Source organism: Tiliqua scincoides, chromosome 9 (assembly GCF_035046505.1).
Source record: "Tiliqua scincoides isolate rTilSci1 chromosome 9, rTilSci1.hap2, whole genome shotgun sequence".
Classification (NCBI taxonomy): Eukaryota; Metazoa; Chordata; class Lepidosauria; order Squamata; family Scincidae; genus Tiliqua; species Tiliqua scincoides.
This window is the reverse complement of record NC_089829.1, coordinates 24,576,081-24,601,038: the sequence shown is the minus strand read 5'-3', so window position 1 is coordinate 24,601,038 and position 24,958 is coordinate 24,576,081. Positions and strand designations below refer to the sequence as shown.

The window sequence follows — 24,958 nt, the reverse complement described above, 5'->3', positions numbered from 1 at the left end:
CCAGTTGGAATGCCTTTTGGCTCCCCCCCCCCCCCATGTTCAAGAACTGTGATTCCAGAGGAATATTAATCCTTGGTGATGTGCCTCATAGTAGTACAAATTTTAAAAAGGTTTCAAAATGAGCTGTAGAAAATGGAATTATTGTGGAGCTGTAATTCAAAAATGGAGGAGGGGTGTGTGGAGTGGAGGAAGAGATACCGGCAAATCTGCTATGTATATTGCTCATAGGAAAGTAATGTGCAAATATGAACAAGAAATATAGACTCCATAAATAAAATAAATGAGAGAATCCTAAGGGGAAAGTAATTAAGTTATACATATATACATTTGCCATCAACACCACTATATTAGCCAGGCTATCTTCTGGCTGTCAAGATGCAAAGCCTAGTGAGCACCCCGCTCTTCCTTTTCTTTGTATTTGAATCGTAAAAATGTTCATTGATCGTAATAAACTATCCCACAGGGTTGGCCAAATGCTTTCAAAATGGAAAATAGTTTGTCAGTTTTAATCACACAACTTTGAAGCCTTAGTCTCTGGGGCCTACAGTAATCCTCCTTTTCCTACACATAGTGTAGCAGATGTGGTAATTTTACTGGCTATTGTACCCACTGCTGAAAGGTTTGGTTTACAGCTGAATTTTCCTCTACTTTCCTTTCTTGCATTCGAGTGGTGGCTGTCCTTGATGTTCAGAACTGCAGCTCATTCCCATCTGGAAGAATCTTGGGGTGTCTTCAATAGTTCCATCGTCTTCACTAATAAGAGCTGATGAAAGACTTCAAGAAATGACTTGGTGTGACTAGGAACAGTTTAGCTTTTGTAAAATGTATCAAAATGTCTTATGGTGGTGCCCTGGGAAGGGAGGTTGCTGCTGTTTTTGTTTTACATATTGAGAACTGAGTCCCGGAGGGGCTTGCCTGACACTGCCCCATGCTCCAGAAGAGAAATCTTGATTAAGGATTGTAAGCCTTGGACTGCATGAGGGTCTTGCCTCTTAAATTCTAGAGATTAGTTCAGCACTTGTTCTCACTGGGATGATGCATTCTGCCATTTTTGCACTTGATGGAGGAGAGAACCATTCAGTAATTTGGTGTTGATGTATTGCAAGCCCTGGAAAAACAGCCCTTTCTAGCAGGAGTGTGTAGTCTTCCGTTTCACAAGATTAGTTTATTGAATTAAGATTAGCTACTAAAAGCCATAACTGTTTGTGGGACTGAGAGAAGAATATAATGATACACAAAAAGCTTTTGCAGAATGGGCAGCCCAGTCCTGAGCTGCCTGGCACACGGAGCTGCCGTGTGCCGAAAATGGCTTCCGTGGCATCCTAAGCATGCCAGGCAGCAGCTGGCAGCTCCTTGGGAAAGGGGAATTTTGTCCCTTTCACCCAGGTAAGGGAAGTAGCCCTGCAACGGGGCTACTTGATTCTGCGGTGGCTCTTTAGCCGTTGCAGAATAAAGGAGTCTCATGTCAGGCCACGCAGCCTGGCATAGTTCTCTGGATCTGGTGGAGCTGAACTCCGCCGGTCCTGCTCCCCCCTCCGCCACACCTCTACCTCACCTCCTCCCACTCACCTTTCTGCCGCTTGGTGGTCCAGGCGAGCCTCTGGGTGGTAGACTATGGACCCAGAGCTGGAGTTGGCCAGTGTGGTCTTGTGCTGGGCTAGCTCTGTGCTGGGCCTGCGACATGTTTGTGACAATGTGCACTGGTGGTGTGCTGGCACACAAGGCTCAGGATTGGGCCCTAAGTTTCTCAAACCATCTTGAACTGACTGAGAACTAAATTGAGTTCCTGTCACACTTCTTAAATTAGCTGCTATTAGCTAAATGGTGTCTAATAATCCATTTGTTTGTAGTCGTGGAAGGCTTCAGGTAGCAAGTTGGGCGCTTCAAGCGGCTGGTAAGATAAATCGCAAGATCAAATAGAACTTGCCGGTTTTTACATGTGGCTTGGGGGCCTGAAGTGAGTACGTTTGAATTTTTTAATTGCATCTCTTAGGGCAAAGAACAATAACCAGTTTCATGTTGCAAAAGATTACCATAAAAAGATCGTGTAAATCGTAACATCTCTGTGAGCCAAAAACTTTGTGAAAGATTTCAATGGAGAACTGAAATTAACAAGGTGATAACCCTTGCTGGAAGAGAAGTGCATCAAAGCCGTGAAACAAAAGGGTGATGTCTGAATGTTGATGTTGCCTTAGAAGGATTGTCTTTCATTTTAGATAATCGGAAATAACAAATAGGCAGGGAGCCACGGGACAGAAGGCCAGCCTTTCCTCAGGTAGGCAGGCTGGTTCTCAAAGTGTGTGATCACCATGCTGTCATCCAGAACATGTCCTTTTGCAAGGAAGCCTTGATTGGCACATTGAGCTCCTTAGTGAGGTAATGAATGTGTGCCTGAGCATCTCTGTAACCTGTTTTGAAGTCCCAAAGAGGGGAACAGGTTTGTTAATTCAGGCAGAAAGGCTGTTTCTGTTTCACAGAGCATACAACACTGGGCCATGTCACTTTTGAAGGGTGCTCCTTTGCTGTGTTAGCTGCCTGTTTCTTCTACAGTACGTACGAGCAGGGACCCAGTATTGGCTTGATTGCCCGAAAGTGTTTTAAAGATCACCTATCCCTTTAGCCCCTGGACCAGATTCACATGTGGTTTAAGTGCTGTGTTTTTTAAAGCATAGTAACTTTATCTCCTAAACCTGACCACAGTCATCCATGCCTCTCAGTTAGATTACTGTAACATGTTCTATATGGGCCAGCCCTTGAAGACTTTTTTTTTTTTTTTTTAATTTTCAGCTGGTAAAATATGCAGGCGTGAGAGTTTTTTGGAAGCAAGGCTTTTTGATCATGTCAGCTTCTTTTACTCCAACTGCACTGGATGCAAGTTTTTTTCTGGCCAAGGTATTGATTATTGCCTTAAAGCTCCAAACAACTTGGGTCCAACATCTTTGAAGGGTTGCATTCACCCATGAGGATCTGCCCTCTCCTTATGTCTCTTTTGAGAGTTCTGCCGCCTTTTGAAGCCTGATGGGTGGCAACTCACAAAATGGCTTTGGTGGGGGCCACCACTGCTTCCCTCTGGAAGCATGGCTAGCCCCCCTCCCTGCATCATTTTCAGAGTCAGCTTGAAACCCTGACTGTCTGATTGGCCTTTGTAAATCTTTTATCTCTGTTCCTTGACAAACTTGAATTGAGTCCTCTCTGCTTTCACTGCTGTTTTTGTTGTGCTGTGCTAGTTATTTTGATTTTATAGTTGTTAATTTCAGTATGCTATTTATGTAAGTAGACCTGAAAAGTGATTTGTGACAGGGCATGGTATAATTTTTTAAAAAATACATCGATAAACAAATGTCTTGGAAGACTTTGGTGCAAATTTCTTTCTCTTCTGGAACTTAGTAAAAGGTGATGTTTTCCAGTTAATCGTACTCCTGGTGGATTGTCAAGTATTGCCAAAAAAAAAAAAAAAAAAAAGAGAAGAGATTTCAGTAATTGTTTTCAGACCTGACCTCTCCTAGTACAGATTGTAGTTTTGACGCTCTTAGTAAATGCTTAAAGGCAATGCAATCAGATTTACAGTGCTGCCCTGTATTTCCATAGACTTGGTTTATAGTAAACAGAAGGGGGCAGAAAAGCATTATATATAAAGTGAAATGTTTTGGCCTTGAGCATTCAAAATACTTGGCAAGTACAATCTCTGCACATGAAAATCAGGTTGAAAGCTCAAATGCTGTAAACCCACCTTCCTTGTAATGGGCCAATAAATTAGGGTGCATGGCAGGTTGTCTTTAACAAATGAAGTGAAGGGGTGTAGGTAGGTAACTTGTGACTGAAAAGGGTGGCCGTGAGAGGTTGCGTGTGCATGGCCATAACTGCTTGCAAAATAAGGGCAGTGATTGTTAACGAGGCTTGGCGGGTGACTCTGAGTATGTCACGTGTGTCCTCCATTCAAAATATTTGACAGCAAAATGATATGTTATAATATCATTATAACAAATATTATACAATATACAATAATATATATTGTATATAATAATATCCATGTATATTATAATGTAATACTATAATGGCAACATCTGTTTACTTTCATAAGCTAAATTTAGTATCGGGAGCCTGTTAAGAGTATCTTTTCTGGATTCCACTTAATTTATTTAGGAGAAACTAAGGAAGGGTAGGTAATTTTTCTGTGGAAATAGGATGGGGAGTGTCACAGGTTGATCCCCAGTCCTGACAAGTAATTTACTGGCTGTATAGTGACAGGCCTGAAGCCTTGGCCATACCAGGACAGCACAGCATCCTGGGAGCCTCAAGCTGATGCAACATCGGGTGATGTGCATCAGGTGACAAGTGTGTGTGTGTGTGTGTGTGTGTGTGTGTGTGTGTGTGTGTGTGTGTGTGTGTGTGTGTGTGACAGCACCTGCATAGTCAGCATGACTGTGCAGTATTACCTGCACTCTCATTGGTTGCAAGAAGTATAAGTTCCAGCAGGGGCAAGCAAAGGTGTGGGAGATGCAGAGTAGTGTTGAGCCGGAGGCTACGTCCGTTGGAATTGAGAATTGTGTACTGTATGTACTATCTGGACATTGTAAATATTTTGTATATAGTAAAGAAGGAGTGTGGTGGAGAACTTCTGCCTTTGAGTCCTTCTTTCTCGCCGGGAGCAGAGAGCGCTCTGACCTTGGGAGATAGGCACACAATAACAACTGGGCAGCTATCTGCGTGCCACGCCGTCAGCGGAGCTCCAGCAGCAGCAGATATCGGAGCGGAGTCCCAGTGGCCTGAGCACAGCAGCTCGCAACAGGGAGAGATTGAGGATGGCCAGGCTTCACGAGCAAAGGCCATGGGTGGAGGGTTAAGGAGCTGTGTAAGGAATGCCCTGTTCTCTCCTCCCTCTCCTTCCCTATCTTCTTTGCAGTCATAAAATACTCTTTCTAATTGTTTTTAAAAAGAAAACCCAGTTGCCTCCAAATACTGGCTTTCCTCACCAGTGACACTGTCCAGGTTTATGTCTTTTCTCTCTACCAGCTCCATAGCACGAGTCGAGAACGTGTTGTAAATTTCATCATCAAAGCTTTTGGATATGTTTAAAAATTACAGGCCCAATAAAGCAAATGCATGAGCAAGGTTTTGTTTTTTTTAACCTGATGTCCAGGTATTGTAAGATCCACACAGCAGCTAGCTTCCTACTTCTAGTCTTGGGAATGACTGAAGCATCTCTCCGGTGATTGCTTTGTCAAGGGACCTTTTGCAATTTAAACATGTCCTTTTTGTGAACAGCTACCATGGGCAAATACCTCTATATTACATTGCTCTCCTGCAGAGGAGAGCAAACCGCAACAGACTTTGTTCTAGCAGCCTTTCCTTATGAATTGGTAACCAGTAAATCATTTCTGTGTTGTTGTGTGCCCATCCAAAGAGATGCTTTACCTTGCTAGGGGTGAAGCAATAAACCCCAACATAAATGGCTTCTTTAGTTTGGAGAAAGCCATAGTGTTTCCTGCACAGTTAAGCTGAAAGTGATTTTAAAAAAAGTTTTTCCTGTTTTAATAAATGCTACTTCTCTCTCTCTTTTTTTTTTTTTTGCTTGTTCATTTTCCCCCCCAACTTGACCAGAACTTCATAAATCTTTCAAGTCCATGAGTCACATTGGGAGGATGACTGGTATGTTTTTGACTTCCAATCTTCAAGGCCATATAATTGCAGAGCCTTTCATTATAGTGTCTGCCTTCTTCTTGTGATGCTCCAGACGCTGGGGACTGAAAGATAATTTTTAAAGTGTGAATTAAGAGATGTGTTGGGTTGGGTTGACCCGTGTGTGCGCGTGCATGTGCAGCAGTCAGCCACAGTGAGGAAGTACTGCTCCTTAGCATGTTATCCAGTCTGGTCATTTTGCCACCATCTCTGGTTGCAGGAAAAAGGGAAAAATACGTTGTCCGAATCCCAAAGGATCTCCTCTATGGAGAATTTGTGCAGGGAAAGCACCCTACGGGTAGACCACAGCTGTGATACAAGGATATCTGCAAGAGGAATCTGAAGGCCTTAGGATTGGACCTCAACAGATGGGAAACCTTGGCCTCTGAGCTTCCCGCTTGGAGGCAGGCTGTGCAGCATGGCCTCTTCCAGTTTGAAGACACACTTGGCCAACAGACTGAGGCAAAGAAGGAAGGCCTATAGCCAGAGAGACAGACCAGGGACAGATTACACTTGCTTCCAGTGTGAAAGGAATTGTCACTCCTGGATCGGCCTTTTCAGCCACACTAGACGCTGTTCCAGAACCACTATTCAGAGCGTGATACCATAATCTTTCGAGACTGAAGGTTGCGAACAACTTGGAAAAGTGAGATTTGCTGAAAATGATTGAAGAACCTTGGGTTTTAGGATTGTGTAAAGCAGAAGTGAAGATTCTGCTTCAAGGCAGGTCCTGGAAATCTCCCCAGCCCTCCCTCACCTCTTTTCACCCCAGTTTTTTCTAAAAATCATCCCTTCGGTCTCAGGAGGCTGCAAGAAGTGGCAACCCTGTTCCTGTATGAGTTTTTCCATGGATCTGTTCCCACCCAATTGGCACAGCTCTTTTGATAGCTTACCTTGAGGGAGGTGAAATGTCAGTGGGTTCCTTTAATTTTATTTTTGTTCCTTCCAAGCTTGTGAAGCCATTTTGAGAAGGGAGCAAAGCAAGCTGGAGATTGCCAAAAGTTCCCTCCTGTTATTGGCTGCCTTCTGGGTGAGTGGCAGGTTATTGGCAGAGAAAAGTGCAAAGCGAATGGTGATGGATATGAGTCACGTGCTCAGTTTCCATGTTAAAAGTCACCTCTGGCAGGAACCTATTTGAGAAGCCCAAACGCTGTTGTTTTTTGAAAAGGAGGCTGTGATAGAATGCCTGAGAAATCTAAAAGTCGTCACTTTATTAATGGCTCAAATAACTGCTTGGGAGTGCCACATATCTGCGTCCTAACAACCTATGCTTAGTTTTAATTGTTTTCATATTGAGACATGTGCAGCATCACAAGTTCTGAAAGCATTTGCATTCTCAGAACAAACAGAGTTTGGTGAGCGTTCCGTGCTTCAGAGGATTAGACTACTGAAAAATGTCTGTCTGACTGCATTGTCACCCCCCCACCCCCTGTACTTGTAATTTGCTTCTGACCTTTCCCAATTCCTAAATCATTTTGATGAAGGTATTCTGGCCCCAGCTGAAGGAAGAACCTTCTCATTTTGGGTCTGGATAGACAAAACAGTTACTAGCTGGCTTGGATAAGGAACTTTCTGGTTATGGGATAAAGCTTTCCTGCATGGTTGTTGGGATCCTTTTTCCATTTCACACTTAAAGAAAAGAAAAAGACTATAGTTAGCCTGTATTTTTATTCTTTTCTGGTATTGGGGGAGGGGAAGGAGACTAACCTATTACTTATATCCCCCATTTCTGTATGCACACCCAAAGCTGCTTACACATATCACTGCATACAAAAAAAAAATAAAAAATAACCATACACAGCAGATCATTCCTTTAAAAAAAAGCTCAGAAAAATAAATCAAAAGGTTGTTGAAGCTAGAGTGTCTTTAGGTCTCAGAGAGTGTGTTCTTAAAATATTAGCACTACCTGAAAAATTCGAGACTGAAGGTTGCCAATACAATACAATACCTGAAAAAGCCCTGATTTCTTGTATCCACCCATTTTTATGTCCCACAATGGGGGGAAGGCAGGGTCATGTTACTGCTAGGCAATCTCATGTGCATCCATGCAGTCTCATCTGCATCTGTGGTGCATTTAGATTTTAAAATTCAAAATCCTCTGTGTCCATCAGATACTGCAATGTTATCTACAGGAGGAAGAATCTTAGCAGAAGCTTAAGGTCTGTCTACCTCATTGAGGAAAAGTCTTGCTCTAGTTGCCAGCTCAGTTCAAATTAGTGGTCTGGTATGCATCTCTGGCAGTCAAAGGCATGTCAGTCATCCTAAAGGAAAGGAAAAATGCCAAGGGCTGTAAAATTAACATACTGATTCCATTGCTCACATCTTAAGATTTTTCCTTCCAAAACAGGAAGCATGCTTCAATTGCCATCTCTTGATTTTGCTTCTGACCTGGAAGGGAAGCCACTTCATTCTGTGCTATACACAACAGCTGTTCCTGAGAATATGCGGGGTTTGCCTTCTAGGTCCCGTCCCCCCCCTTTCAGGTGGGTTGACACTTGCCATTTGGGACTATAACAAGCAAACTTCTCTGTGTCCCTTTATCAGAGACCTCCTTAAACCTAAACTCAGATTGTATAATTTGGGGCCCTTATGTTAATCCGATCCTCCTACCCAAACCTGCCAACCTGCAGACTGGCCCCTGTGAGTGTATGCACATGATCAGTTGTGTGCCACCTTGCAGGCCACTCAGTGCTGAATCTAGGGTGTGGCAAGTGGGGACATCTGCCCTGGGTGCCACTTGAAGGGAAGCACCAGGTGCAGACTTACCCATACTCTTCTGATGTTGCATTTTTTCACCACTGCCAATGGTGTGTTTGCCACCAGTTTCAGGGGGTAAATTACCAAAAAAGAGGTAAATGTCTGCAGAAAAAAATTCAAAGTGTTTCCAATTACCTGAAACAGAGTCATTGCAAAGGTGCAACGCTAGTAGGAAAGGGAATCATTTTTTGCAGTACTCTCCAGGGTGCTGATATAGATCATTATCTAAATCATAGTCAGAAGCTGACTTGCCCTTCCCCCCCCCCAAATTAAACAACAAAACGTGGTTTTCTGAGCACATGCATTGACTTGGTGGGACAGGGCTGTTTTCACACCCCCTGATCTCCCCTTCTCTGAATACATTCACCTGATGAAATGAACAGGGCTGGCATCCCACTCCATGATCTCCCCTTCTCTGTTTGGACAGGGGCACAATTTCATTGCTTGCCATGGGCACCATTTACCCTAGATATGTCACTGGGACCACTTCTCTGTCTCTCCTGCAGCCATTTCTCAGTCTCCCCTTGAATCAAGTGCCTCAAGCACTATACACCAGGCCATTTCAGCTGAAATAATTTTCCCTCAACTTTGTTTAATGAATCCAGCACATACAATATCAATGGCTACATTTAGAAGTTCACCCCTTCATGGGGCTTTCATACCAGCTTGACTCTTGGCACCTCTATTAGTACAAATGGAGCTGTGAGTGGATGCATTTTGCACGTAGCTCCAGTAGCTTAAAAGTACTTTTTTCTGTCAGAGATTTTGCTGAGGTGAATGAGAAGGCAAATGGTTTAATTTAGTGTCACTTTGGAAAGAGCAAAGCTAAAGGAAGGAACAAATAACAACCAACCAGTGGTCTTAGGATAATCCAAAAATGTCTCGGTGCAGAGGCTCCACTATTCCTTGAGCTTGCTAAATTAATTACTAATGGCTTATATCTGGGCATTTCTTCTCCTTTTCATTTTTAAGTTGTTTTAAGTTAATTAAATGCCATCAGGCACACTTTAAAATGGTCCACAAAAATGAATTAGTTCTTTCTTTCTCGCTCTCTTTTTTTAAATTAAAAAAAGAAGTTTCCCATTTTATATCAATTTTCATTTTAAGATTTTCTATTCAAAGGAAACTATAGAATGAGCAAAAGCCCGAGGTCTCCAGAAATGGAAGCTTAATTTTATTGCATTTATCTCTATGGCTGCAATTAATTATTCAGAGTATTCATTAAAAATTACAGTCTTGGTAAGTGACACTTTTTAAACAGGCATTCTGAGTTTATTGAAATTGAGGGATGTGGTGATAAAAAAATGGACGGTCAAAGGGAGAGCAGCAAAGAGTCTTGGAGGAGGTTCAAGATGTCATAAATACTGCAGATAGGGTTGGAGAGTACTTGGACACTCTGGGGGGCACATGAAGCAAAGCAGATAAGTCTGCTCTAGGATGTGGATCCTTTCTGCCCACTCAAACCAGGCTGTTGCACGATATAGCAAACAAAATGCTCTGATTCAGGATGGATGGATTGGAGCCCTAGAAAGGAACACACATCCTATAGTGTGATCCAATGCATGTCTACTCAGAAGTAAGTTATTGAGGTTAATGAGACTTCTAGGTAAATGTGTATAAGGTTACAGCATTAGGGGTTGGGAATATACAGTGCAACGTTTTGTTTCAGGTTCCATTTTTAGTTCTGCTAAAGCTGAAATTACAACTACTTTTCTCCATCAGTCTCTCTCTTCCCGTTTTCCCATCTCTGACGATTAAAGAACCCCACATTTTAATGCTGGGCTTAATCTGGGCTTTCTTGTTCAGCTGAAAGGAAATCATCAGTTGCCCATTCAGACACTTTTACTTCCTTTGGATTTTGGGTTAGAAGCCTCTTATTCCTTTTCCTGTGTACGATTTGAGTTGATGAAAATACTGAGTTATTCTGCCAGGGGTCAGAGAGTATTACATAATTCCACTGAAGCAGTCAGCCCCTTGAAGGAATTATGAGTTCTAGGAATGTCGCAGAGATCAAAACATGATGGATTGCAAGCTTAAGTGTTTGATGCATAATAAACAACCTTGAAATGAAACCTTGGAGGGAACTTAATGCATCCACACTTCAGTACAAATTGCTGCACTTTCAGTGTGCATTAAAATACCAGGCAGTAGGTTAATGAATGTCCAAGGGATTTTTTTCCCTCCTTTTCATTTCATTTTGTTTGTTGTCTCTACTTTTTGTCTTGACAGTGTTGTCCCTCAGACCACAGTAATACTCAACAATGATCGTCAGAACTCAATTGTTGCCAAGATGGTGGGGCAGGAAGAGCCATTGAACAGAGCAGCGGATTCACTGGAAAATATCCTTAGCAAGTTAGTGACGGCAGTTTTGCCACCTCTTCCCTTTCACATATGCTTTTGCTGTTTCCAGGAGGAAAGTGATTCTGCAACAGAAGAGAGACAAATTCTAGGAAATGGCAAAGATTCTGATTAGTTGGAGGAAAAGGCTGAAGAATTATTTCTGGGCACAAAACCCTTCATCAGCAAAACATCTTGGGCACATGGAAGAAGGAATTGGGAACTGTCGTGGGGGATGCTCAGGAGGAGTTTGTGGGAGGGGAGGAGGGAGGGGAGGAACAGGCTCTCAAGAGAATATAAGCAGTAAAGACCTAAGATTATGTCTTATCATTATCTGTACCTGCATATGAGCAATAGAGGGATAATCCTAGATGATGTCTATCATAGTCACTGGAGGAAGTGTGGAATGGAGAGAGAATAGTTGCAAAGATGGTAGCTGTGGCAAAGGATTTGAATGCTTACAAGTCGGCTGTATAAACTCAGTTCTTATCTTGATATCTACCTACCAGTTGTCTGTGGCAATTAGGGCAGTGTCCCTGAAATGGCTTTGCAGAGAAATTCTGCAGTCCTCAGGTGTACTAATGCATGCATGTGGCTTGCCATGAGCATATTCCATTATATGCTGTTTTTCAAATTGAACCTGGGGCAGGGCTTGGGAAAGGAGTCGAAAGCACAGAGCCAGGTAACAGGTCGTCCAGCTGCCATAGTGGAGCAAATCACCCTAGGCACAGCTGTAGTAGTCAACCCCTTCCTCTCTATCCTTGGTCAGTGAAAAGACCTACAACAGTCCTCAGACGAAGGAGCATCTAGCCAGGTAGTGAACCACCCAAAGTTTGAGGAGGGAGATTGGATGAAAGGGGATGTAAACACCCACAGGGACCTAATAACTGATCTGGGGGGTTATCCCTAGGCAATGATGTCAGAGAAGGAGAGAGAGTGTTAACACAACGTTATCTAACCAGTAGTGCAGTGAAAAATGTATCATGTAGCAATTTGCTGAAATGGGTAAGATTGTGTGATAGATTTTTTCCCCCCAGTTGTGTGAACTCCCTCTCTTTCTCTCTCCCCCATTCAGTGCTGTTCCTGGACGGAGGCAGAACACCATTGTAGTGAAGGTTCCAGGGCACGAAGATAGTCATAATGAAGATGGGGAGAGCGGCTCGGAAGCCAGTGACTCCATTTCCAACAGTGGCCAGTTAGGAAACCAGAACATTGGGAACAATGTTACACTTATTACGCTGAACTCCGAAGGTAGGAGGATCGAGGTCTTGGGCCAAATGGGTACTGGTTTAGTGTCACTAAAACGCTGTGTTCTATAACTGGATTTTTCTTGTTTTTTAAGTGGCATTCTGTATCTAAAACACAATGGTACAAAGCAATATCAAAATGTCCAGCTTTTTTACATTACTGCGATCTTATTGAACCAAACAGAACTTGCATTCCTGGGGCATATCCAGGACAGAATCCTTCTCTTCCACCTCCCTTTTCTTTTCAAGAGGTCTTGCTTGTCTAACTCAGGGGTGTCCAAAGTTTTTGGCAGGAGGGCCACATAATCTCTCTGACACTGTGTCGGGGGCCGGGGAAATAAATAATTAATCTACATTTAAAATTTGAATAAATTTACATAAGTTTACATAAATGAATATATTGAAGATGAACTTATATAAATGAATCAAGGTCTTGCAATAGCTCAATGCCTATAAGAGGCCTTGCAAAAAGCAAGGCTGACCTTTCCTTAGCTGCCGCTGCTGCATCACAGTTGTGAAAGAGCAAGCAGTGGAGGGAGCTCTCATCCCACAGCTCACACGAGAGGTCAAACAGTCGCCCTCACACTGAGAGAAGTTGCGTTGGGCCAGTGTGGGCTTCAACAAATCTCCGGAGGGCCAGAGGCTCATTGGAGACTGGGGGCTCCCTGAGGGCCGCATTGAGAGGCCTTGAGGGCCGCAAGTGGCCCCCGGGCCGGGGTTTGGGCACCCCTGGTCTAACTGATCAATAGTGCTCAATTTCAATTTTGCAGAAATATATGAGTCTTTCAAAACTGTGACCTAATTCTGCAGTTGCACTTTATAGTTGAAACTCGGCTGTGCAAACAACTTCATTTCCCTAGGAAGCAGCATAATGTACCCTCATGCTGCCTCCTGTAATTCATTATGCCCTTCTGCTAATATGGAACTCTCCTGAAAGTAAACAGTTACTTTGGCGACTCTAAACATTTTGTTAAAAAAAAAAAAAAAAAAGGAAATTCCTATTAAAAGTGTATTGCTTGTGGGATAGGCCCTGTGAGTGATTTCTCTGTTTCCAGGAACCTCTGTTCTGCTCCTCAAATCTCTCAAAGTCAACATTACTGGAACGCAACCTTTTGGAATCTGTCTCTAATAACCCTGGCTTTTGGAGCTGTACATAGCATCCATGTGCATCCAATGTACTAAGGTGTGGCTCATGCTGAATCTTGAAATTACAGGGTCATAGTGATAGATCAGTAGGTCAGCTGCAATGGGGTGGGTGGGCTGGATGTGAGTTGTGAGGGGAGAGAGGCAATTAGCAAAGTTGGGGAAGAATTCAAGTTTGGATTCTTCAACTAGCTGATTGTTGACTGAAGGAGTTGGGAGATGTATACTGAGGCACAGGACAAGATCTCCAGTTTCAGAGTACTCCAGTCTCAAAGCATTGGCTTGTTTACACTTTTTTGCTTACACACACACACTCTTCCTCCCTCCCTCAACTGTGTAACAACTCAGACAAAAGATGGTATAGAGAAAGACAGCACTGTGACAGATAAATTGTTTATCAGTAGGGTCACCAAATTCTACACCATTTGTGTCGCGGAGGACTATTAAAGATGCAGCTGAAAACACATTTTGCCATCCAAAATGTATTTGAACTGGGATCTTTTTTTCCTCTTTGTAAAAGAGGAGCAGCTATTGTGAACAGAACCCTCTCACGCACGAGAACTTTATCATGTTGTAGTCAAATACTCTAAGCAGAAGACCACTGTTGATATGTTCCCCCTCCTCTGTATATATAATAGGCAATAATTTGGAGCAATTCTCTCAATTCGTTGAAGAGAAAATGGTTTCTAGTGGAGTGAAATGAGTTTGTTGCAGCCTGACCTTATCAACATGATTCTTTGGCATGGATATTCACCCAGGCAGATGTTAGCCTTTTAATAGGATTATTGTGTATATATATGCTGGTGAAAACGCCTTTGGGAGACTCATCCATTAAACTCTTGCTGAGACTTATGAATGCTTTGAGAAAGAAGGTTAATCTGCCAGCCACCACCCTGACCCCACCCTCTTGCCTTGAAAGACTAGAGGTGACTTGGTTCAGCTGTGGACAAAAATAGGCAGATTAATCCACAGCAAGCCAGAGGTGTGGAATTCAACATCTCCAGCATGCACTGCACTTCACAGTGTCTCTTGTAACTGATCTGTGCGGGAAGCACAACTAGTCCTGTTGCTCAGATGTGGAACTGAGGCTCACTGAGATTTGTCCAAGCCTCCTAAATGAAGGAGTTGAGACTGGAATAAAGCTAGAGTTGAAACTGGAATAAAAGGCCACAGGATAGAATACAGCTAAGAGCATGTGTGTGGCTGCCACCAGCGTGAGTGTACATTGCATCAGGGCTCCTCACCTCCTGTTCTGGCTACCCTTTCCCCAGCCTCTGCTTTCTGGTTCATCATAGGCGTGGGGGAGAGGGTACAAAAACATCCGGTTCCCTTTCCACCTTTGTGCTGGTTCCTTCTTTTCCCCCAGGAGCAGCTCTGTAAGTGCCTGCCTCCTCAATGGTTCCCTCCTTGCCCTTTTATACAGTGTGTGACATGCTGCACAAGAGGTCACTAGCCTCTCAAAAGACACTAGGGCCTATATTGAGGCAAGTGGGCCACGTCCTGCTTGGGTGCTAACCAGGCTGGCAGGGGGCTGCCACAAAGATGTTTGTCAAGGCTGGTAGCTGTCTAAGGGCACAATCCAAACCTGCGCTGGAGCAGGCAAGCCAGGTTCGTTGGGTGCAGTGGCTCAGCCACAGGCAAGGGGAACCTCTTCCCCTTACCCCTGGTAAGGGCTGCGTGCCCCAATGGGTCTCCTCGGACCTGTGCCACCTCTGGAGATGGCGCAAGTCAGAGGAGAGCGGAGCGACTGGAAGCTCCGTTCTCTCCGGGGATGGGGGTTGGGATCTGGCATAACCGCGGGGTCCCAGCCTCGCCCACCCTCCCCTGCCCAGAAACGCCTCCTCCCACGCCCCGCCTCCCATGCCTACCTTTGCTGCTTGTGTCGGTGTAGGAGCTGCCACTGAGGCTTCTGTCTGCCTCTGCGTGTTGGCACATCTAAATGCGCTGACACGGCTCCTACCCACGGAGGCGCAAACTTGCTTTATGGCACGTTTGCGACCCCCCAGGGCCTCCTATGCTGTCATAACTGCTGGTTAGAATTGCGCCTTAAGGTGACCTTCTTTCTTGAAGTGGAGGGGGGTAGACTTGTTCAGAGCGCTAGTCCGGTACAAGAGGCAATCCCAGGCTCTGTGTTACATGTACCCTCCTGCACTGTGATTAATGTTGCTTTAAGTTATTTTTAAAGCGCAATGTACACTGGGGTGTTGGAAAGGTTAAAATTAATGGCAGCCAGGATGGTGATAAGTTATAAATGGAGCTTCTCTGGGCCAGGCTGTGTGGTCTGATCTGTCCCGTTATCTGACCCAGAGAATTGGAACAAACGAACAGTTTTTTTGGTGTGAAAATGGACTGTATTTGTCCTTTTGTTCTGGAATAGTTCAAAATAATGTCTGTTAATATTAAGGAAATTGGTATTAGAATTTTTGCAGGTTATATTTCTTTTCAAGATGTCAGCGCTGAAACATTGCATAATTAAAAACTGCATATTACAAAGTTCTGCAAAGAAAGAGAAAGATTCAGACCATGGAGGCGTGTGGTAGGTGGCACCAATCACAAGGTGCTCAGCCCCTCCATCCAAAGCGGTTGTGCGCTCTGCAGATGTTTCAATGCAATGTGGAATCCAAAATAATTCTGATTTCAGTCAGTGGGAAGCTGAATAAATAAAGGCATTTACTATTCTTATGTTCTTTATATATTCATTCAATAGTCCTATCTGTTTTTGGGCTCAGTAGCCATCCACAACTATTTTATTAACAGAAAGAGCAAGTCATAGTCTCAGAGTACAGGATGCAGTTGCATAACTAATGCTTAGCACGTATTGATCTGGTCAGTATCTGGATGGGAGACCATGTGGAAATACATAGATGCTGCCTGAAGTTCTGCAATATGGGATATAAAAGTAACAAATAAATAACCAACATTTTGGAAATGTATAATTGTCTTACCAGTCTGTATGAAGCAACATTTTGGGGCTGGGGTGTGTGTGTGTGTGTGTGTGTGTGTGTGTGTGTGTGTGTGTGTGTGTTTTGGTGATTTTAATAGGAGCGTGTTATACTCTAGGGGGAGCTCTGTGCCAAGTGAATTTGAAAGTGTTCTCATTCATAGATTTTACATAAAGACATACACATTTTTGGGTTGGTATGCATGCACACATGATATCTTACAGATGAGTAGCTCATTTTCCTTCCTTTTATGGAACCTTTAAAACCATAACAGTTTGTAAATGTTTGTATTCTACCCAAAAATCTCTGGGTGATCCAGTACCATACATCAGAATTCTGATTGACAGGATTTCCATAGACGTAGTACAATTTCATACTTTTACATTCACAATAGATACTTTATATGTTTTATTGCCTCTCCTGAGCCTTAAAAATAGGGAAGGCTACAAAAAACGTTTTTGAAAATATAAAACAATTGTATTCCTGCCCTTCTGTCTGTAGAAATTAAAATGATAATAAATAAAAATTAAAATGTGTCAGTGCCTCTGGAAACTTTGGAAGTTTTGGTAAGCCTCTCTAGGGCAATGGTTTTCAAACCTTTTAGCACCAGGACCCACTTCTTGGAATGGTAATCTCTCAGGACCCACTGGAAGTTATGTCATTATCCTGGAAGTGATGTCATGGCCAGAAGTGACATCATCAAGCAGGTAAACTTTTAACACCCCATATGTCAAAATCAAACTAAATTAAGTAAGTAAATTAAAAGTTTACAATAAGTATAAGTTTAAACATTTATTTAAAATAAAGAAGAATCCTCCAAACTCTCCCAAGCAGTTGTTGATCTGTTTTTTAAAAAAATCCCCAAACATCCTAAAGGTTGCAGTCCTATCCACACTTACCTGGGAGTAAGCTCTATTGACTGTCATTGTTAAAACGATATACATAGTAACCTGTTAAAAGTTCAGATCTTTAACATTGATAGGAAAAACATTGCTATAGTATATGTAACAGAAACATGGTGGAATGAGAAGAATCAGTGGGATACCACAATCCCAGGCTATAAAGGGGGGGACAGGCAGTGCTCAGCCCTGTAAGAGCAAGTCATGCCTCATGAACCTTTTCAAAGTCTTTGAAAAGGTCAGCAGGCATGTAGATGCAGGAGAACCTGTGGATATTATATATTTGGATTTTCAGAAGGTGTTTGACATGGTCCGTCACCAAAGGCTGCTGAGAAAACTCCGCAGTCGGGGAATAAAAGGGCAGGACCTCTCCTAGATTCGGAACTAGTTGAGGACCAGGAAACAGAGGGTGTCAATGGACAATTCTTACAGTGGAGAGAGGTGAAAAGTGTGTGCCTCAAGGATCTTTCTTGGGACTGGTGCTTTTCAACCTGCTCTTAAATGACCTGGGGACAGGGTTAAGCAGCAAGGTAGCCAAGTTTGCGAATGAAACTAAACTTTTCTGAGTGGTGAAGATCAGAAGGGATTGTGAAGAACTGCCGAAGGATCTCTCCAAACTGGGAGAATGGGCAGCAAAAAGGCAGATGCGTTTCAGTGTAAGTAAGTATAAAATAATACACGGGGCAAAAAACCAAAACTTCACATATAGGCGAATGGGTCCTGACCTGTCTGAGACAGCTCAGGTGAGAGATCTTAGGGTGCTGGTGGACAGCTCAATGAAAGTGTCAATGTGATATGCAGCAGTGATAAAGAAAACTAATTCCATGCTTGGGATTGTTAGAAAAGGTATTGAGAATAAAATGGCCAATATTATAATGGCATTGTACAAATGGTAATCTATGGTAAGGCCACACCTAGAGTATTGCATCCAGTTATGGTTGCCACATCTCAAATAGGGTATAATAGAAATGGAAAAGGTGCAGAAGAGAGTGACCAAAATGATTACTGGACTGGGCCACTTACCTTAATGAGGAAAGGCTACAGCGTTCGGGGCTCTTCAGTCTAGAAAAAAGGTGCTGGGGGGACGGACGGGACATGATTGAGACTTACAAAATTATGCAGGGGCTGGATAAAGTGGATGGGGGAATTTTTTTCTCTCTCGCACAACACCAGAACCAGGGGACATCAACTAAAATTGAGTGTTGAGAGAGTTAGGATAGACAAAAGAAAATATTTACCCAGCACTTAGTTGGCGTGTTGAACTCCTTGCCACAGGGTGTGGTGATGGCATCTGGCCTAAATGTCTTCAAAAGGGGATTGGACCAATTTCTGGAGGAAAGGTCCATCACAGGTTACAAGCCATGGTGTGTATGTGCTACCTCCTGATTTTAGAAGTAGACTGTCTCTGAATGCCAGATGTGAGGGAGGGCACTGGGATGCAGGTCTCCTGTTGTCTTGTGTGCTCCTTGATGCATCTGGTGGGCCACTAAGATACAGGAGGCTGGACTAGATGGGCCTTTGGCCAAATTCAGTAGGACTCTTCTTATGTTCTTATGTCAACAAAGAAAAAGAGGAGAAAAAAAACTGTCATCACTGGTTACCCTGATGAATTCCACTGGTAGTGGAACTCCTCCTACCACTCATGTCACTGTGGATGCAACCTTTGAAATGGATAACACTCTGTAGACAAATTGAAAATCCAGTTTAAGGAAGAGCAGAAATTCTAAAACAGCAGCCTCAAGCCCCCTTCCCAAAAGTCATCAGGAGAAAGCATGTGCAATGTTTCTGAAAGCTTTTTGGACTTATCAACATAACATAAGAACATAAGAACAGCCCCACTGGATCAGGCCATAGGCCCATCTAGTCCAGCTTCCTGTATCTCACAGCGGCCCACCAAATGCCCCAGGGAGCACACCAGATAACGAGAGACCTCATCCTGGTGCCCTCCCCTACATCTGGCATTCTGACTTAACCCATTCCTAAAATCAGGAGGTTGCGCATACACATCATGGCTTGTACCCCATAATGGATTTTTCCTCCAGAAACTCGTCCAATCCCCTTTTAAAGGTGTCTAGGCTAGACGCCAGCACCACATCCTGTGGCAAGGAGTTCCACAGACCGACCACGCGCTGAGTAAAGAAATATTTTCTTTTGTCTGTCCTAACCCGCCCAACACTCAATTTTAGTGGATGTCCCCTGGTTCTGGTATTATGTGAGAGTGTAAAGAGCATCTCCCTATCCACTCTGTCCATCCCCTGCATAATTTTGTATGTCTCAATCATGTCCCCCCTCAAGCGTCTCTTTTCTAGGCTGAAGAGGCCCAAACGCCATAGCCTTTCCTCATAAGGAAGGTGCCCCAGCCCCGTAATCATCTTAGTTGCTCTCTTTTGCACCTTTTCCATTTCCACTATGTCTTTTTTGAGATGCGGCGACCAGAACTGGACACAATACTCCAGGTGTGGCCTTACCATCAATTTGTACAACGGCATTATAATACTAACCGTTTTGTTCTCAATACCCTTCCTAATGATCCCAAGCATAGAATTGGCCTTCTTCACTGCCGCCGCACATTGGGTCGACACTTTCATCGACCTGTCCACCACCACCCCAAGATCTCTCTCCTGATCTGTCACAGACAGCTCAGAACCCATCAGCCTATATCTAAAGTTTTGATTTTTTGCCCCAATGTGCATGACTTTACACTTACTGACATTGAAGCGCATCTGCCATTTTGCTGCCCATTCTGCCAGTCTGGAGAGATCCTTCTGGAGCTCCTCACAATCACTTCTGGTCTTTATCAGGTCTTTTGTTTGGAAGGGACTCTGTTGCTATGGGCTGACCACACTAAAGAATGCTTCTCTGCATCTCTTAGAACTCCTGAAGTGGCAGGTGAAGGGCATAATTCAGAGGATGGCTCTCAGCTGGGCTGAAAGAAGGCAAAGGCATGAGATCATCTCAGCTGGAACCAAAACATCCATGGTCAAACCACTGCCTAGAAGACTTTCTGATGTCCATACCTGGACTAAAATTTTCCACAATGGAAAGACAACTATGCGGTGTCCACATTCTTTGAAGTGTTTCCCAGATGACAATATAATGGTTCGAATCTCTTTCAAATTAACCATTAAGTGTTCTTTCAAAGCTATCCTTTTCCTCTCTGAGGAACCATTTGTAGAAATTTGACCAATTACTCAACTGTTTCCATGTGCACAGGACTCCCATCTGCTTTGGCTGTCTTCTAGAAACTGCGCATTCTTTGATTATACAGACATTCTTATTTTAGTATAAATGTTTGCTTAAAAAAAATAATTCTCACAAGTTATAACATAACCTGTCAAATATTTAAACAAAGCATTTTGCCGTGTCAACATTTATCGGTGTGGATAGAGGCTGGACTGCTTGGCAGTTTTGGTGCATGAAAACAAAGTAAACATTCAAGCAACCCCCCCTTTTTTTTCCCAGCCAGAGAACATTTTTCTTTACTCCAGAGGAACTGGAGTTCAAGACAGATCATGGGGATATTTTCTTCCTGCTGGCCACACTTAATTTTTTTTCTTTTTACAATACAGTTTTTGTGTGTGTTGCAGAATTCAGTCTCAGTTGTAGCAGTGTTCACTTATTGATGATAAAATGGCAAAGGGGAGACCAAGCATCATGGAGATGGGAAGACTTGGAGCTGGCTTACAACATGCAGAAGTAACTACGCAGCTAAGCTATGCAGAAGTATCTGTGTTCACACAAGTGTATTCTAAGATTGGGGGCTCTTGTGCAACTAGAGTTCTTTTGCAGCCTAGTGATGAGAAGAGATGACTTCCAGAGCACTCAATACAAGAAGGAATGTTATAGTCCTTTCTCTTGTACTGGTTTTACACCTGTTCTCTTTTTATTCACCAATTTCTATCATAGAACGATGGAGTTGGAAGGAACCTTGGAGATCTTCTAGTTCAGGGGTGTCCAAAGTTTTTAGCAGGATGGCCACATCATCTCTCTGACATTTGAGAGAGAGAGACATTTGATCTCTCTTTCCTTTGCTGCTGCTACTGCATCACAGATGTGAAACAACAAGCAGTGGAGGGAGCCCTCATCCCACAGCACACATAAGAGGTCAAACAGTCACCCTCACGCTGAGAGCAGTTGTGTCCGGCCAGTCCGGGCTCCAACAAATTTCTGGAGGGCCAGAGACTCATTGGAGATTGGGGACTCCTTGAGGGCTGCATTGAGAGGCCGTGAGGGCCGCAAGTGACCCCAGGGCCAGGGTTTGGGCACCCCTGTTCTAGTTCAACCCCCTGCTCAGTGCAGACAACGGCTACAACATTTCTGAAAAGTCCCCTGCACTCCTCAGTTTCTGGCTGTTGGACCCCCTAGATTAGTGATGGCAAATCTTTGACATGCATGTCAAAGGTGAAATGCCAGTGTTCGTCAACACCTGACGACAACTGAGTTTTACTCGTATTTCATGTTTGTAATTATTTGACGTTTCTTTATACACAGCACCACACACAGTTGGACTGTATTTTTCTAAATACGGTTGGTCCTCGGTATCAACAGCCACCTTGTGTGCTCTGTTTATTTGGAGGGAAAGGTAGCGTATAAATAATTTAAATAAATAGTTAATGGAAGAGAGAGCCAGCAATGCTGCCTGTGGGGTTCAGCTGTAGGAGGCACTCTTGGAAATTGGGAGGCTGATCACAGAGCTTGTGTTCTGTTTGCCACTCTTGGAAATTGCAGGCTCAATCCTATCCAGCTTTTAAGCGCGGATGACACCAATGGGGTGTGGGTTGCATCCTGTGATGAGAGGGTAGTCACAGAGGCCTCCTCAAGGTAAGGGAACATTACCATCAAGATAAGGGAACATTGTGGCTGCATCAGTGCTGGAAAATTGGATAGCGTTGGGCCCTGCTTCAGCTTTCCTTCCAATTAATCACAAATCTTGGAGCCTTTTCCTGTGCTTAGGAGCACCTGGCTACAAGCACGGGTGCTAGTACTGGGCTGCTAGATGACCATTTCTCAAGTCTTTGACTGTTGCCAGTGCTGCATAAATGAATAATAATACTGATGTTTCAGCTAGCAGAAAACTTCCTTGTATTTTTGATAGTGGTACATGATTGAGCCAAACAGAAGCCTGCCACAACTGAGTAACAACTGAGAACTTTGTTATCTGAGAATTGCTTCACGAAGATTTCAGTTGCCTTGGGTACAGCTGTTGGTGATTTAGAAGGAAAAGGCATATAGTCTTTATCGGCAAGTAAATCTCCCTACAGATAGTGAGGTAGTATGAGTTAGTAAAATGGTATGTAAGAGAAAAATAACTAATTTAAAAAAAAAATACATCATTATAACTTTTCTCATCAATTTTTCTGGCCTGTATTTTAGCTTTTTCTAATTCATTTTCTATCACTTGAGGCATTGGGAGAATGCAGGAGCTAAATATTGGGAAGGGACCCTAGAGTTCTGTTATAGTTTTTCTGACTCTTTTCCTCGTGTGGCCTTGAGATGTTTACTGCGAAATGAATTTCATTGTCCCAGGAGTGCCATGGTGCTCCTTCCAGTGGACCTTTTGTGGTAACTTCTTCCATATGTTGAGAACCCTTTGGGTGATGTTGTTTTGCCAAAATAATTTATGTTCCCAGTTTCCTGAGGTTGAGATCATTTTCCTTGGATTTGTTCTCTTGATCATTTTTGAAGAGTTTGTCAGTTTCATAAATCTTCTCCATAATGTAAGGAAAAAAACAATTAAGTCACCAGCAATCCATTTCTCTTGGCCAAAGATAATACATCTACAGAAGAGCAGCCAGTGTTACAGTAGAACTTGGAATCTGTTCTTGGTTGGAAATCACGGAAGGCCCTGTACGTGCTTGCATTTGGGATGAGCTTTTGGGCAAGTTAGCTAAGGAATGAGATGTCGAAGTTAATTCTCTCACAAGTAGCAGTTGTACTGTTGTTGGGGCCAGAAATTCAGCACTGAAATATTGATTGGGATGACTTGTAGTTCTGTAAAGATTAGAAGTTGCTTTCATATTTAACAGGATGAGTATTAAATGAATCTTAGCTACATTTCCGGCTAGGTACAGTTTTTCATCCTGAAAAGTGCATGCATTGGTTGTGGTGCAAATCAGAGTAATTAGGCACAAATTATATACAGTGGTTCATCGGGGATATGGTGGAAATAGTCAGATGTCCTAGCCCAGTGTTTCTCCAGCTGTGGGTCAGGACCCACTAGGTGGGTCGTGAGCCAGTTTCAAATGGGTCCCCATTCATTTCAATATTTTAGTTCTAATGTATTAGACTTGATGCTACCATGGTGTGTGACTGCACTTGGGGAAGTGTTACACACCTGTACTTTTAACAAGCTACTATGTATATGCTTCTAACAATGACAGTCAATGGTACTTACTCCTGGATAAGTGTGGGTAGGATTGCAGCCTAGGATTGTTAAAACTCTTCCTGCTTGATGACATCACTGCCAGTCATGACATCACTTCCAGTGGGTCCTGACAGATTCTTATTCAAAAAAGTGGTGCCTGGTGCTAAAGGTTTGAGAACCACTGTCTAACCAATTGGCAACCACAATGAACATTAGACTGCTTTGATGCAGTATGTTTTTGTGCCCTTCTTCTTTTTCTTCTCCTTCTCTGTAAGTTTTTCTGTCTCCTTGTACATCATGGAGGCAAGATGTTAGATGAGAAGACAGCTAGGACTGATCTTAAAATAATTTTGGTCAGGGGAAAGCTTGGAAGAGTTTGCTTATTTTGGTTCTCCATTGAGTTCAGTCAGAATTGTCTGTTATTGGTGCACCAACCTGTATTCCCCATCACTGGTATTTTATTGATTGTTCCAGTAGGAAGAAGAATCCCATGTTGCAATACTCCTAACGTACAAATTGGATTCAATGGGTAGCTTTTGTATCTTCCTGGCTGCGAGTTATAGAAACTACATCAGTGGGAGAAAACTAGTGGAAAATCTTCCTAGGCTGCTTGAAACTATGACCCTTGGCTGAACTGCAAGCCCATAACGAGTAGACAGAATTTTCTGTGAAGGAGACTCCATATCCTTGAGTTCTTTGTCACAACCTCACCTGGATGAGCTTTCTCTGCATATCTGATTTTGTTTGTGATTGTCTTGGTCAGACACTTACAGGTACCAGAGGTCTGCTACATTGGGGACTTGGTAATCCAATTTCAGCAGCGGTCTGATTCTAGGGAAGCAGCTGAATATCAGAGTCTGGGTAATGGCCATTTAAAGTCTTTGGATATGAATCTGGAGAAAAGAATACTTCCCTTCAAATCTCTTAAAATATGTGTGCTCACTGCCTTTTAAAAAAATTGCCTTGCTTGTCGCTGCTGTTTCTCTGACCTGCTGTTGTTTCAGCACCATTCTGCCTTCTTCAAAATGATTACGAGGTCTGTTTTTGCCTGGGAATAGTTGGATGGGTGATTCCAACCAGTTGGGGATCATTTGGTAAGTGGGTTGATATGTTTTGTAGCCAATTAGATTGGCTCTTGGATGACATTACTGAGGCCAACAAAGCCAGTTGTGAATGAGGGTGTAATGGTTCCTGGCAATAGCAACATGGGTGATTCCACGCGTTCAGGGATCTCTTATTGAATGAGGTGATGTCACAATCCTATGTAGTTGTTCAGATTGGATTCTTTAATGTTCTTACTAAAGGCAAATTAACCCAACTCAGAATGAGGGCAATGCATCCTTGAATTGGTGAACAATTTGAGCTCATTTTGGAGAACTTTCATGACTCTTTCCTGGATGAGTCTTGGAATATCACATTCTTAAATGTGTGTCTGTCCTGGAACACATCCAGAACTGAAAGGAAATGTGTCTGGTATCAGTACTGGTTTGTGGTTTGTTTAGACTCTGGATTCCTTTTATGAAGTAATAGTAGCATAGCAGTTTTTCCCCACTCTTCAGTGCTCTGTCTTAAAAGGAGTCCTATCAATAT

At 43.1% G+C, this 24,958-nt stretch overlaps 1 protein-coding gene across 2 annotated transcripts in view; it reads left to right on the top strand.

The window, feature by feature from the left end:
• The window catches only part of BANP (BTG3 associated nuclear protein), a 167,292-nt gene that overhangs the window by 30,551 nt on the left and 111,783 nt on the right, over positions 1-24,958 (top strand). For both annotated transcript variants that reach the window (XM_066637040.1, XM_066637041.1), the window contains exons 5-6: positions 10,666-10,788; positions 11,849-12,024. In XM_066637040.1, the coding sequence (XP_066493137.1) occupies positions 10,666-10,788; positions 11,849-12,024 (299 nt within the window). The remainder of the gene's footprint in view (positions 1-10,665; positions 10,789-11,848; positions 12,025-24,958) is intronic.